Source organism: Myotis yumanensis, unplaced genomic scaffold (genome assembly GCF_028538775.1).
Source record: "Myotis yumanensis isolate MYYU_CA2020_CCGP unplaced genomic scaffold, mMyoYum1.0.hap1 SCAF_1, whole genome shotgun sequence".
NCBI lineage: Eukaryota > Metazoa > Chordata > Mammalia > Chiroptera > Vespertilionidae > Myotis > Myotis yumanensis.
In genome coordinates, this window is record NW_027223752.1 from 142,508,529 (window position 1) to 142,524,172 (window position 15,644).

General features: G+C 42.2%; 1 protein-coding gene across 1 annotated transcript in view; it reads left to right on the forward strand.

Annotated features, from left to right (window-relative positions):
* The window catches only part of MALRD1 (MAM and LDL receptor class A domain containing 1), a 597,781-nt gene that overhangs the window by 256,748 nt on the left and 325,389 nt on the right, over nt 1-15,644 (forward strand). The window contains exons 26-27 of the mRNA XM_070426883.1: nt 1,409-1,656; nt 5,219-5,510. Of these exons, the coding sequence (XP_070282984.1) occupies nt 1,409-1,656; nt 5,219-5,510 (540 nt within the window). The remainder of the gene's footprint in view (nt 1-1,408; nt 1,657-5,218; nt 5,511-15,644) is intronic.

The following is a 15,644-nucleotide window of genomic DNA, read 5'->3' on the forward strand; positions in this document are numbered from 1 at the left end:
TCTAGGGAAATCAGTAAAATAATTTTTAAAAAAGTATAACCAACATGTCAAGAGAGGAGACAAAATGCAATTATATAAAATATTTAATTAAAACTGAAAAAGGCAGAAAAACTCTAGAAGGCAAAAATAGGAATAAAGAATGTGGGCAACAAATAGGAAATAGTAACAGATATGGTAGATATTAATCCAGTTCTCTCAATGATCATTTTGAATATCAGTGGTCTAAATGCAACAATTAAAAAAAAAGAAATTTTTAGAGTAGATCAAAAAATAAGACCCCACTATATGTTGTCTACAAGAAATCTATTTTAAATATAAAAACAGGTATAGATTAAAAGTAACTATATGGAAGAATATAGGCTGTCTCCAGAAAATGTATATACAAACTTTGAATAATATAATGGCAGTGTTTATTAAAATACATTTCATTTTCAAAATTGAGCTACCACCTGTTAAAGTGTACATACATTTTTTTTGGGGGGGGGGACACCTGTATATACCATGCTTACACTAATCAAAAGAAAGCAGGAGTGGTTATATTCATTTCAGACAGAGCTAACATCAAAGAAGGAAAGTTACCAAAGGTAAATAAAGGAATTACATAACAATAGAGGGTCAATTCTCCAAGAAAACATGACAGTCTATAATGTGCAAGTGCCTAACAACAGAATATCAAGCCATGTGTGACAAAAACTAATAGACTTGCAAAGCGAATTGATGAACACACTATCAGAGTTGGGGATTTCCATACCACTCTGTCAGAATTGCATAGATCCCTCAGGCAGAAATTCAATAAGGATTGAACTATATCCTGGAAATGGAAGAAGAAACTTAAGCAATGTTAGTAACAAAATATTTTAAAATACTAGATAGATAGTTGGTAGTAATACAATTTAACATTTAATTTCTGCAACTTACTATAATAAATTAATTCAAATTATTTCACTTTTTACCTTTTCTGTTTTACAATTTTCTCATCTCTAAAATGAGGCTATATTTACAAACTAATTGCAATGATTAATAACTTTTGCTTTAGGCAGCATTTTCCAAGCCAAACTGTATTGCAGAATAATAAACTTCCTAAATTCTCTACCAAGCCCTGAGAAGCAAAGATGAAGGACAGAAGAAATAAATTACGTTGACCAAATAGGTACTTGGAGGAGAAACTGTGTATAATGCTAAAATATTTTCTCATTGATTTTGAGACTGGGGACCAGATTTGTGGAGAAATAAACTTATGCAAACCATAAGAATAGCTGTGTATAGAAAACTAAAATATTCTGTTTGAATGTTGCTAAGTTTTGGATATTACAGTGACATGGCAAGATCACTGTGATTTTGGATTGCATGTCTTTAAGTCAGCTAATTTCCTATTTCTTTCTACCATAATTTGGGAAATGTTTTCCAGGTCCCTCCCGTGGGCGCTGTGATTTTGAATTTGATCTCTGTTCCTGGGAGCAGGAACAGGATGATGACTCTGACTGGAATCTGAAAGCTAGCAGCATCCCTGCTGCAGGCACAGAGCCAGCTGCGGACCACACCTTGCGAAATTCGTCTGGTCATTACATCTTCATAAAGAGCTTGTTCCCTCAGCAGCCCATGAGAGCAGCCAGAATTTCAAGCCCTGTCATAAGTAGAAGAAGCAAAAACTGCAAGGTATGATAAAGACGGAAATATTATGGTCAACTTCTGATAGATTCAACAAGGAAAATGAAATGGTTAGGACAAGACCAAAAATGTGCTTCAATTTATTCAACTTGGGATATGTGAGGAAGAAAGATGGTGAAGTAAGGATGAGATGGAAGGATACTTGGAACTGTAGGAAGACTTTATTCTGTGGGTATAATCCATAAATATTGGAATTTTGGAAACCATTGGGAAATTTCATGATTATTATCCATGGATAATTCAAAAGGAGTAAAATGCCAGTTGTTTTCACTCAGGAAGTTTAGTACATATTGGTGTTATGAGAATTTCTCCATCAGAAAAAAATTAAACAAACAAATATATATATATATATATATATATATATATATATGATTAATATTAGAGATAGTTGGAGGTGCAATAAAATGTTTGAAGATGTCTTCATGAAAAAAGAGAGACTGAACTTGACCCCCCCCCCCAAAACAAAAAAGAAAAGTGGAATAATTTATATATGTAGGGAGAAAAAAATTGTTTTGCCATGATCCTGTGGAAATTTGAAGAAAACATTTATAGAGTATTAAAAGTATAAATAAAATTGTGTAGCTCTTAGGGCCAAACAGCCTCATATAATGACTATGTATTTTCAGGATCTTTCACTTTCCTTTATTTATTTTTTGCTTGATGGTTTCTATTCCACAAAAATATCGAGTCAGTTATAGTAGGAACTTAACTTGGCTTTATATATAATATAAATTAAGCCCTCAGGGATGACTTCACAGGAATCTTGCTTTTGAGAGATTGATATATAAATCATTGTGCCTTTATGTATATTTACAATGTAAAGTTCAGTCTTCATAAGATCTGAACACATGATTCTGACTGGTGTTTCCCCAAAGTTTGAGCACTAAAAGAAAAGCCGATTACATCCACAAAGTCGCTAGTTGATCAGAGAATCAGGCTGGGAAACAGTGGCATGATTTAATTCTTTATTGTCTTCAAATTCTACTATTCTCATGTACCTTTCTCCACATTAGTGAGAGCCCTAACCCTGGGAAAGAGACATATTAAATCATTGCTGACAGGATCCCAATTGTACCTGCTCCTGTTACAGATGCGTGTTCTTCTGTTTCATACTGACTAACCTTCACATCCCACCACTGTCACTGTCTTACAGCATGTTAAACCTTTAGTTTGTCTTAGGAGAGTTTCTGTCTGAGCTTAAGGTGATTCATACCTAAACTCTCAGAGAGTGATCTCATCTCTTTTATGTCCTCAGGCACATCGGATAGGAGTTGTGCCACTCTGGTTTCAGAGATTTTTCTGCAAGAAAGTGAAATATTCAGATCAGAGTTTTAGAAAAATAACTCAGATGTCCAGAATGAATGTAATATATCATTCAGAATTATATTAAACTTTAATTAGCCTGGCAATAAAACCTGACTTTTAATCAATTCTATTTTGTTTGTTTTTGTTATCTTCCAAATTACTTGAAACTTTCTCAAAAACAAAGCCCAAACACACCAGACTTTATATAGTTTGAGTATCTCTAAATCTGTGTGTGTGTGTATGAAAATTATAAATAAGTTCTAGTCTTAGAAAGCCAATTAAAAATTAAACATGAAATACATATAAAATTCCAGTTGACTTCTAAGCTTTTCTACTTAGACACTTTCTCTAAAAATGTTCAAAAGATGTTTTTCTTTTCACACTGTAATAACCAAGGATTTCATCCATCTCTGTTTTCCCTGGTCCCAGAACTGTAGTCCCTACTGTTTTAAACATCTGTGTGAGAATAATGAAGTACACCTAGAAGAAATGTCAAAAATTAATGATGAATGGCTTACTTTATGAATATTTATAATATAGATTGAATGCAAAGAAGTAAGGAAAGGTCAAGCTGGAAATGATTGGGTCTCTCATGTAAAAATGTATATATGTATTAGATAAGCAGAATGACCTCCCACATTTTCACAGAAATCCTGTCTATCGCTTGACCTTGTGGAATACCTTCAAGCAGACAAACTCAAATTGGAGGTTTTTCTTCCTTTTGAGAAATGGGTGGCGGTGATGGAGATTGATGAGGAAAGAGATCAAACCTCTGAGTGACTACAACTTTCAGTGAAAATGTCTCTTTAGAATTCAGTACTTAGCAGACTTTTATTCACTCAGGGTGCCCGTGATAAGGTTCTGTTGTCATCAGGAGTTCTCTGTAGAAATGGAGGTGTTTCAATGTTTTTTGCATGATAACCTACTGGCCTCATTCAGAAAATGGTCTCAAGAAGATAGAGAAGCATTTACGTGCTGTAACACAAACACTTCATGCTTCTTGTACAAATGAGAAAACAGACCGCGTCTGTGACTAGAAAGGATCCAGAGAGACATGTGCTGTGCCCATCAGATTGTTTCTCTCATGCCTGTTGGTGCTGCCCAAGAGTCTGCCCGGGCCCCTTTCGTTTCTTACTCTAAGGGGTTATGCCACCCTGGTCTCACCAGTCCTCCCTGGACAAGGCACAGGGGTCATAGACCTCACATTTTCCAACATTAATTGCTTAACAATTAGAAGAAATGTGTTTGGATTGGAGCATAATATCTGAAAGTTTCATCAGCTGGACAATTTGAGTAGAGTCATTTACGTGGCTTACGTATTCTTCATGCTCTTTGAAGTATGCATTGCATATATTGTTTGATCACATTCTTTACCCTTTAAAAATGTCCATTTTTCTCTCTCTAGAGTATGCTATTGTTTCAATAATGCCTTTTTGTGTGTGAAGATCAATCCCCATTACAGTTTTCCCTCATTCATACAAATGATAAGAAAAAAAGCTTAAAAACCCTCTGAATTCTTATTGTTTCTAACCTGTACTATTCTTTCTCTCAGATTTTTTTGATTCTCCCTTTCTATGTTAACAATCACTAAAAAGCTAGTCAAATTTGTCTTTGAAATGTTAAAGTGTTTATTAATTTTTACTCAGGGAAAAACTCCCAAACTGCTCTTCTAAAGTGTGTTTCTAGCATTTTGAGTAAAATGTGGATAATTGCTGTCGTGGTTTTGCTGTATATAGTGGAGCCTCAAGGATCCTGTAGAACTGAAAATGTGTTTCAAGTGCAAGAATGCAGTAGAATAAGCAATAGAGGATTCTGCTTTTTGGAGAAAATGATTTAAGTTTCATGAGACTGAAAATGATTGTGTTTCATCCCTTCTATTTCTTAATCATAAAAAGTCCTTTTGTATAACACATCACTTTTTAATCATATTTTATTCCTTTGATGGTGATGTTAAGAGTTTATCAATGAATCCTGCATTTAGAAATCACAGAAAGAAAGTAAACTCTGCTCATTTTTTTAAACTAAATTTCTATTTGATCCTTATTGTACTATCCTCCATATATAGAAACATATGATTTTAGGCTGGCCTCACTTTGCTCAGTGTTAGAATACTCACAGAACAATAGGACATGTAGATTTAGTATTCTTTCTGGAATTAATGACAAAGAGGGCAATATAATATCATTGAAAATAAGATGGAATTAATTGTACTAATTACATATAACTTTCTTACTCTTGGTTACAGATAATTTTTCATTATCACATGTATGGAAATGGCATTGGGTCACTCACCTTGATCCAGGTATCAGTCTCAAACAAAACAAGGCTCCTAGTTAATCTCACTGTAGAACAAGGCAACTTCTGGCAGCGGAAGGAACTAATACTGTCTGGCGAGGAGGACTTCCAACTCCAATTTGAAGGAAGAGTAGGGAAAGGACACCGCGGTGATATTGCACTGGATGACATTGTGCTTACGAAGAGTTGTCTGCTCTCCCATCAGTCCATGAAAGAACAACCAGCGGTTCCTCTTCCAACAGGTACACTTCAACTTGTGTTTGTTTGGCGGTTTTACAGGTAGAAACTGGGAAGGGAAAAAGGAAATAAAAAGCAATGACATGCACAAGTAGTTATCTACTGCTTCCATAATGAAAAAAAAATCCTTTGTATTCTAAAAATACAGGTACCTTTCAAGCCTCTTCTTGTAAAATTATCTTCCTATTTTTCTCTAAGCTTCAGTATATTTATCAGTTCCTGAGTTCTCTATTTAGTCAGCATCTTCTTAGACCAATAAAATAAGACTCCTCTGCTTGCAGTCTGGTACAGAATTTAAGATTTAAAAAATATCAGTTCACTCAATAAAATATATGAACATTGAGGGCAGAGCTATTCAATTTTAGTTAGACATTATTGTGGTTATGCTGTTTACGTTATTCTTTTTAGACGAACAACTCTAATTTGAGTGGCTGAGTTTACATACTTAACTAGTTTAGATAATGAATATGCCCGTATGTTCTTTTAAATATATTTTGGTAATTTGTCCAAGGAATTTTATTAAAATTTTGAGTTGGTAGATATTCAATATAAAACATAGAGTGACAATGTTGTAAGAAGTGGAAATAGCAAGAATGTATATAATACACTAGAGGTATGAGATGAAAATAAATGCAATAGTATTGTTAAAATGACAAAAGAGCAAAGATTGTCGGTTGATAAATATCACATATTAATATTTAAAGCATGGGTTTAGCATCAAAAACAAAAGTGCTGTTTCTTTGGTAGCTAAATTATTTCTCTTATAACTAATGAAAACAAAAGTGCTTTAAAAAGAATAAATGTGTTTGCTTTTGCTTTTAAGATGTGGATGGAATAAGGAATATTGCCATTTCTAGCTTTACTTACCCATTCATTTCAAAGGGAGTATTTTAAATTGGTTGAGAATGTTCCTAGGTAAATGTTCTGCAGTTGCTAACTAGTCCAACAGGCTCTTTGCCTACCATGTTTTTAGCACTATATGGAGTAACATAGAGGAGAACAGACAAATATTTCAAGACTATGTTGAAAATTAAGTATAAGAATGTAATGCAAAAGCATTTCAGAAACCTCAGACTAATCTACTTCCTTGAGGAAAGTTTGCTTTTTATTCCAATCTGTGTGGTTGTTTGGATGATAGGTAGTATACTAGCTTTTGTACAGGTCTGGTCTTCTTGATAGTAATTTTTAACATAATAAAAATACTCTCATAGCATCTAAGTAGTGAGAAAGTCAAGTTTTATGTTAAATCACCTAAAACTTTAATGAGCAACTACTAAGTGGGGTGCAAGAGGAATAAATCAATCTTGTTGGAAATATTAAATTCTTAAATCTGTGAAATCTTGAATAAAGTTATTTTTTAAAATTTCCAAAAGGAAAATTAAAAAGTATTTACAAAGTGGTGCAAACTATATATTAATTATCAAATTAAGGGCACATATTAATAATACTAGAGTTATTTGTATATTCTTATGATATTTGAGGTATTATTTTAAAATTTTTGATGAATGGGAAATAAAAGCATCTCTGTTCATAACTAAATGCCTGGCCGGCATGGCTCAGTGATTGAGTGTTCATCTATGAACCAGTAGGTCACAGTCAATTCCCACTCAGGGCACATGCCTAGGTTACTGGCTTGATCCCCTGTAGGGTACATGCAGAAGGCAGCCTATCAATGATTCTCTCTCATCATTGATGTTACTATGTCTCTCTCCCTCTCCCTTCCTCTCTGAAATCAATAAAATAATGAACAAAAAAGGATTCAGAGACATAGAGGCATGGAGCATACTGTCAAACCTTAGAGGGAAGGCAGGGGAAGGTGGGTGGGTAAGAGGTCAACCAAAGGACTTGTATTCATGCATATAAGCATAACCAGTGGACACAGACAGTAGGAGGGGTGAGGGAATGTGCTGGGGAGCAGGAGCGGGTGGAGAGAGGTCAATGGGGGAAAAAGAAGATATATATATAATACTTTCAACAATAAATAATTGATATATATACTAGAGGCCTGGTGCACAAAATTTGTGCACTCGGTGGTTGGGGGGGGGGGGTGCGTCCCTCAGCCCGGCCTGCGCCCATTTGCAGTCCAGGACCCCTTGGGGGATGTCCACCTGTTGACTTAGGCCCACTCCCCGGGGAATCAGGCTTAAGCTTGCAGTCAGACATCCTTCTGGCAGCCAGGGAGCCCTCGGGGGATGTCCAACTAAAGGCTTAGGCGCCCAAAGGATCGGGCCTAAACTGTTAGTTGGACATTCTTAGTGCTGCCACGGAGGTGGGAGAGGCTCCTGCCACCACCTCTGCACTGGCCAGCCATGAGCCAGCTTCTGGCTGAATGGCACTACTCCTTGGTCTGACCTAAACCATAGAGATTAGTACTTCATTTTACAACTTTTTCTCGGTTTATAGGCAGCAGAAAACTCAGACCACACAGTCAGGTATGCGAGAAATGTTGCTTTCTTTATTGTTTAGTAACCAAACCTAACTTCAACTTCAGCCCCCATTCTGCCAAGTGAAAAAACAAAAACAAAATATTATTTAACTTAGGTTCCCCACTCCCTTCTCTGGAGTTGTACTTCCATGGCAGACAGTTTATATCTCAGGCAGAGGTGCCAAAGAACCGAGCAGGGTCAAGAACATGTGGACCTCAGTCTTCTGTCTGGACTGGCCCCACCCAGTGCCCTTGACCCTCACCTGACCCTCACCTCCGAGCTCAAGTCCATGCCGACCCCTGGTATATTCTCCTCATCTGGGCCTTGAGGCCTCTTGAGTCCAATTCGCTCTCTTCATCCCTCCCTGCCACCTTCTCTCTCTCACACAAAGAGCTATTGGGCTTTCTGGGGTGAGGTCCTCTGACACCTCCTCAGCCCCGTTGCATGGACATCATCTTGGTGCCTTGGTCACGGCCACAAAGCTGTGTGGCTGCTCTCAGACCCTCCGTCTCCTGCTGCCTTAGGGAGTGACTCAGTGGGAGGGGAGGGTCACGGTCCTTTTTACATGGCCGCCAACAAACACTCAGTGTTCCCTCTAGTTCTCCTTCTCGTCCTCACCCCAGTCCAGGCACGTCTATGTGCAGGGCAGGGGAGGGTGGGAGGCAGGGGTGTCTCTGACCCAGCACACAGGCTTCCAGATCCACTGCTTCCCCAGGAGGCCTTCCACGCTCTGGACCTCGACACCCAGAACCTGTCCCCTCTCAGCTGCAGGTCTTTGCCCACAGTGGTCAAGTCTGTTTAGAGCAGTGGTTCTCAACCTTGGCTACACATTAGAATCACCTGGGAATCTTTTTAAAATCCTGATTTCTGCGCCTCATCCTTTGTTACTAATGTTGTGGCTCCACCCCATAACAAAGAAACAGAATTTCCAGAGGATGAGGCCCAGAAATCAGGATTTTGAAAAGATTCCCGGGTGATTCTAATGTGCAGCCAAGGTTGAGAACCACTGGTTTAGAGGCTTGAAGTCAAAAAGTGCCTCTTTGTTCTCTGCTTTCTGGAGGCAGTCAGCATGGAACATTCCTGCCTGGACTGGGGAGGGGTCTCTGGGTGTTAAGAATACCAGGAGGGGGAGCACAGACTCCTCCGAGAGCTCCGAGAGGGGAAAGGCAGCACCCCCTCACCTCTAACCCCAGGACATTTCTTTAGAAGCAGAAGCCTCATCCTGTGCAGGGGCCTGTGCTGGCTGCCTCAGTTTCTCAGAGACAACGAATTTGATGAACGTCTTTTCCCCACTGCAGTAGCTGCTTCATTTGTTCGTTCTCGCATTTTTCATTAGCTGCTAAATCGGCCCTGTGGCTGCAAACCTGTTGTGCCTGACTCAGCCAGTGGGGGGCTATGGGAGCTGTGCAGGGACAGGGGAAGGGGGCGGGGGGCCCGGCCTGCAGAGAGGGTCAGTGGTACCTGCCTGGCTGTCTCAGAGGATGTGGCTTAGGTTAGGTCCTGTCCTTTGGCAACTTTAGGAGGGGAGGCCATGTCCTCCGCTCCCCACTTTGACTCAGGGGCGGAAGTTCTCCTTGCTCTCTGGCCTTATAACTCAGTGGATCATAGTGGGATGCGGCAGGCAGGCGGCTTCTGCGACTGCAGACTGCACATGGGCGCCAGCCGGAGGTTTCTGTGGCTGCACACACGTGGGCAGGCGGCTTCTGCAGCCACACATGGGCCAGGGCCTGAAACCCGGGACCGGATCGGGTCACGGACGGCGGGCAGGCGGCTTCTGTGGCTGTACATGGACGCCAGCCTGTGGCCCGGACCTGATAGGGTCACGGGTGGCGGGCAGGTGGCTGTGGGGTGTCCGGGGTTGCCGCCTGGCCTGCGCCCGGGCCCTCCCACCCTCCGATCGCCATGGGGATCACTCCGAGCAGGCCAGCTGGAAACCCCGGCCCCAGTGGGGTCCGGGCTTGCCGCCTGACCTGTGCCTGGGCCCTCCCGCCCTCTGATGCCATGGCGATCCTGGGTGCAGGCCAGCCGACAACCCCGGCCCCCGGGGGTCTGGGGTTGCTGCCTGGCCTGCGCCCAGGCCCTCCCGCCCTCCGATCACCACCATCGCTCGGCACAGGCCAGCTAGCAACCCCAGCCCCTGGGGTCGGGTTTGCTGCCCGGCTTTCCAATGGCGATCACCAGCTGGGGGGGGGGTGGGGGAAGGCGGCCTTTGCCCACCCCCTAGGTCTTGCCTGCCGCCTGGGTTGCCAATCACCATTCTTCAGTCCTTCCCCTTTTGCCTCCCATCGTTGGGTGTATGCAAATTAGCCGCCATCTTACTTGGCAGTTGATTTGCATAAGGATATGCTGATTAGCCAATGGGAAGGGTAGCGGTCGTACGCCAATTACCATGTTTCTCTTTTACACTAATAAAAGAGAAACATGGTAATTGGCGTACGACCGCTACCCTTCCCATTGGCTAATCAGTGAGTATATGCAAATTAACTGTCAGCCAAGATGGCGGCAGGCAGCCAGGCAGCTGAGAACAGGATGCTTGGTTGCCCCAGCGATAGAGGAAACCAAGGTTCCCGCCTGCAGCTGCGGGGCTCTGAGCTCCTGAAGCAACAGCTCCAAAAGATACAATGTTTCAATTATAGAAGCTAAAAGATGGCGGTTAATCTGCAAACTCAGGCTCCAAGCGGTAGAGCGAAGCCAAACAGCCCTGAAGCCGCAGAGCAGAGAGGCCTCACTGACCGGGGATCAGCGGAGCCCAGAGGCCTCCCGGCCGCCTGGATCAGCGGAGCCTCGAGGCCTCCCGGCCCGGGAATCAGCGGAGCCGAGAGGCCTCCTGGCCCGGGGATCAGCGGAGCCGAGAGGCCTACCAGCCCGGGGATCAGCGGAGCCGAGAGGCCTCCCGGCCGCCTGGATCAGCGGAGCCAAGAGGCCTCCCAGCCCGGGGATCAGTGGAGCCTGATGGAAGCCCTGTGTGTTTATGCACCCTGGGGGTGCAGAGGTCCTGTCCTAGGCAGAGGCCTATGGCGAAATTTTTGACTCTGAGAAGCAGCCTATGGGCTGGAAGGCGGCTCCTCTGACCTCAGTGCTGGAGAAGACCATTAAGCAGAAAACTAAAGAAACCGATTTTACATCATTTCCCAGGTGGAGAACAGTTGGCATGTAAGCCCCTGACCAGTGCCCAGCCTCTCCTCTGTCAGTCTATCTCACTCTTAGGTACCATGTTCTTTGTTCTGTCTTAACTGCAACTCATTTTTAAACTAGATTGCTTTTAAAAGAAGACTAAATAAAGTTTCCCTTAAGTTATTTAGGTGGTGCTGGGACTGCTGGGGGCCTGATAGAAGACACAAACACGCAACAGGTGGCCTGTACCCAGCAGCTCCAAGGCCAGCCACCTTGGTGCTGGGGCTCCTGGGGGTATCAGAGACACAAACTGGCAGGCCTGGCACCCAGCAGACCCGAGGCCTTTGTGGCAGCACTAAGGAGCAGCAAGCCAAGTGGTAGGAAGCAGCAAGTAGCTGGGCAGTAACAAGGGAGGGGTCCCGGACTGCAAGAGGGCACATGCTGGGCTAAGGGACCCCCCACCCATCCCCAGTGCACGAATTTCGTGCACCGGGCCTCTAGTATATATATAAAATAACTCAATGGTAAGGGGGGATAAGAAAATACCTTAGATAACTCTAATATAAGCTAGAATAATTAAGTGCCAAGAGAAGTATACAAACCATTACAAGGATGTAGAGAAGATGAAGAAAGCCTCTAGTTGAGGACATCTAATCTGTGACTTCTTTACAGGATGCCTAGAAATTTGGGACTAACCACACTAAGAGCGCCTTCATTTTCCAAGGACAGAGAGGCCAACTGTGAGCACTGTGGACCAGATAATAAATGTGGAAGGGAGAGCACTGTGGGCAAGTACAAGGTGTGAGACAGAGCGGAGATGGTTTAATGCAGACCATGGAGGTGAACCATGTGGGGTGATCTGGCTGAAGCAGGTACTTCATGGCGCTGAGTATCTGAGATAAAATATTACAAAAGAAACCCAGAGCTAAGGTGAATATTAGTTTGTTTTAACAAACCATTTTATAAAACAAACAAGAAAGGAAGGGAAGCCCTAACAGGTTTGGCTCAGTGATAGAGCGTTGGTCGGCAGACTGAAAGGTCCTGGGTTCGATTGTGGTCAAGGGCACATGCTCTCTCCATTCCACTCTGAAATCAAGAAAAATATTTTTTTAAAAAAAAGGAAGGAAAAAAAGAAAGGGGGAGGGACAGAGAAAGAATTAGAGAATAGAAGGAAGGAAGAAAGGAAAGAAAAGAAGGAAGAAAACCATAAAGGCCCAAAGAGCTGATACAGTGTTTATTAATTTAAGCTATGGTAATTGGTAGGATGGTTATAGTAGAAAGAGGCCTTTGCGCCCCCCCCCCCAAAAAAAAAAATCACCACATGTCTTTATGCTATTTGGAAAATTCTGAAAATTGAAGTGAAATAATTTAATGTTTTCAAAACAATCTCAGCTGGGATGCCTACATTCAAATGCAGCAGATGAAAAATAAAAATAAACATGTATGGAGTTTACATTCTTATAAACAATTTGAGATACCTTTAAGTTGCCTCCAGAAACCAACAATATTTGCCTTTCTCTTGGTAAAAGTGAGAAGCTTAACTTTGTTGAGACTTGAAATGTGAACTATTTCAAAATAACAATGATTTCATCATATATATATATATATATATATATATATATATATATATATATATATTAGAGGCCCGGTGCACAATTTTCGGGGTGGGGGGGGGGGTCACTCAGCCCTGCCTGTGCCCTCTCGCAGTCTGGGACCCCTCAGGAGATAACGACCTGCTGGCTTAGGCCTGCTCCCGGGTGGTAGAGGGCAGGCCCAGTCCCTAGGTGCAGCCCCTGGTCGGGCTCAGAGCAGGGCCGATTGGGGAGTTGGGGCGCTGCCCCCTGTCATGCACAGATCAGGGCGGATTGGGAGGTTGTGATGCCACCCTCAGTCACGCTCAGGGTAGGGCCGATTGGGGGGTTGGGGCACCTCCCCCTGTCACACTCAAGGCAGGGTCGATGGGGAGGTTGCGGCGCCACCCACTGTCATGCACAGAGCAGGGCCAATCAGGGGGTTGGGGCGCTGCCCCCTGTCACGCACAGAGCAGGGCCCATCACGGGGTTGGGGAGCTCCCCCATGTCATGCACAGAGCAGGGTCGATCAGGGGGTTGAGGAGCTCCCCCCTGTCACTCACAGAGTAGGGCCGATAGGGGAGTTAGGGCGCTGCCCCCTGTCACACACAGAGCAGGGCAGATCAGGGGAGTTAGGGCACCGCCCCCTGTCACACACAGAGCAGGGCAGATCAGGGGGTTGGGGCGCCACCACTCTCACACTCAGGGCAGGGCCGATCAGGGGGTTGGGGCGCCGCCACTCTCACACTCAAGGCAGGGCCAATGGGGAGGTTATGGCTCTACCCCATCACACACAGAGCAGGGCCCATCGGGGGCGGGGGGGTTGGGGCGCTGCCCTCTATCACCCACAGAGCAGGGCCGATCAGGGGGTTGGGGCGCCGCACCCTGTCACATACAGAGCAGGGCCAATCAGGGGGTTGGGATGCCGCACCCTGTCATACACAGAGTCGCAGGGCGATCAGGGGGTTTGGGCGCTGCCCCCTGTCATGCTGATCCGGTGCCAGGAGGCCTTGTGGCTCCACTGATCCCAGTGCTGGGAGGCATATTACCCTTTTACTATATAGGATAGAGGCCTGGGGGCCGGCTGGTTTGCCCTGAAGAGTGTCCTGGATCAGGGTGGGGGTCCCCACTGGGGTGCCTGGCCAGTCTGGGTGAGGGGCTGAGGGCTGCCTTCAGGCTGGCGATTGACTGAAGCTCCCAACTGCTCCTTTTTTTCTTTTTTTTTTTATTCTGGGCCAGCTTTAGCTCTGGCTCTATCTCTGAGGCCTCGGCTGCTGAAAGCTGGTATCTGGTTTGTTTGCGTTCTATAATCGAAACAATGTATAACTCCAGCTCTGAGATCCCGGCGGCTGAAAGCTGGTTTCTGGGGTTTTGTTTAGCTTCTATATTTGTTACAAAGTTTCAAACTGCCAGCTCAGAGGCTGGCAAGGCAGGCGGGGAACGTTGGAGTCCTCCTTCACTGAAGCAAGTAAGCCTCATGTTCACTTCCAGCTGCCTGGCTGCCGGCCGCCATCTTGGCTGACAGTTAATTTGCATATACTCACTGATTAGCCAATGAAAAGGGTAGCGGTTGTACGCTAATTACCATGTTTCTCTTTTATTAGTGTAGATGATTGTCTCATTTTATAATCCATCAATGATTTATGTTTGCCAGTTTCTACTCATTCTCACCAATATTCAGTTTATTTGTATTTTTAATCTTAGCAGTTCTAGTGCATATGAAATAATATCTCTTTGTGGTTTCATTTTACTTTTCCCTGATGGTTTTTACCAAATTTTTATTGTTTAGTGCTGTTGTTAGTAGGACTATGTTATTTTCCCTTGTTTTACAAAAGTTCATTGCTAGTATGTAAAACTACAACTTATTTTTGACAATTTAATCTTATGGCTTTGAAAAATTCACATTATTAATTCTTATAGCTATATTTTCATAAATTCTTTAGGACTTAAAATTATGAAACATATTATAAAAATAGTATCGTTCTTTATTTCCAAGCTTCAAGCCTTTATTTTTCTTGCTGGCTTAGATATCTAGAACAATATCAAATATAGGTGGTGGGAAGATACATTTTGCCTTGCTTCTGATATTAGGGGGTAGCATTCTGTCTTTCTCCATTAAGTGTGATGTTAGCTATTCATTTTCAAGGTAGTGGCTTTTATTAGATTGAAGAAGTTTGTCCTATTTCCAAACTTCTAATATTTAATCATTATTATATATTAACTTTTGTCAAATGCTATTGCTGAATGTGTGAAGAAAATAATGTGATATTTCTCCTCTAATATCTATCTATGGGTATTACATTAACTGATTTTCAAATCATGAACAAGCCTTGCATTCTTGAAATTAACCCCATGTGATTAGAATGTATTATTCGGCCTATATGTTGCTAAAACTTATGTGATAAATTTTTGTTGATGATTTTTACATACCTATTAATGCAAGCATTGTTCTTTAACTTTCTTTTCTTGTACATTTTCTTATAATCACCTTGTTTCATATTATACTTATCACACACACAAATATATATATATATATATATATATATATATATATATATATATATATCAACATATATTTATTTATTTATTTTATTTCCTCTCAAAGAAATTTAAGTTGCATAGTAGCAGGCATATTAAAAATTTATTTAAATAATGAGCTCTGGCACATAGTTGGAGCTCAATATGTAATTATTTCCTACATAAATTAATTAGAAAGGCAAAGTGAATTTCCACAGCTATCGGTATGCAGGAGGTTCATAAGATAATCAACCAGGATTGGGTCAGGAGGCACAAATTGCAGAAACAATATCTTTAAGAAAACACACAAGTGTGCAATTACATCATAGATTTGATTATACTTAGGGTTCATATGTCAATTATGCAGTCAAGTGAGTAAAAACAGGAAACAAATACGGAAAAATACTTTTATAAGAACTTAAATATAATAAACTTAAATATAGGTGGTTAAACCAAGGACACTAATTATATAGTTATAATAATATTAACACTGAATACGAATTTAACCAAA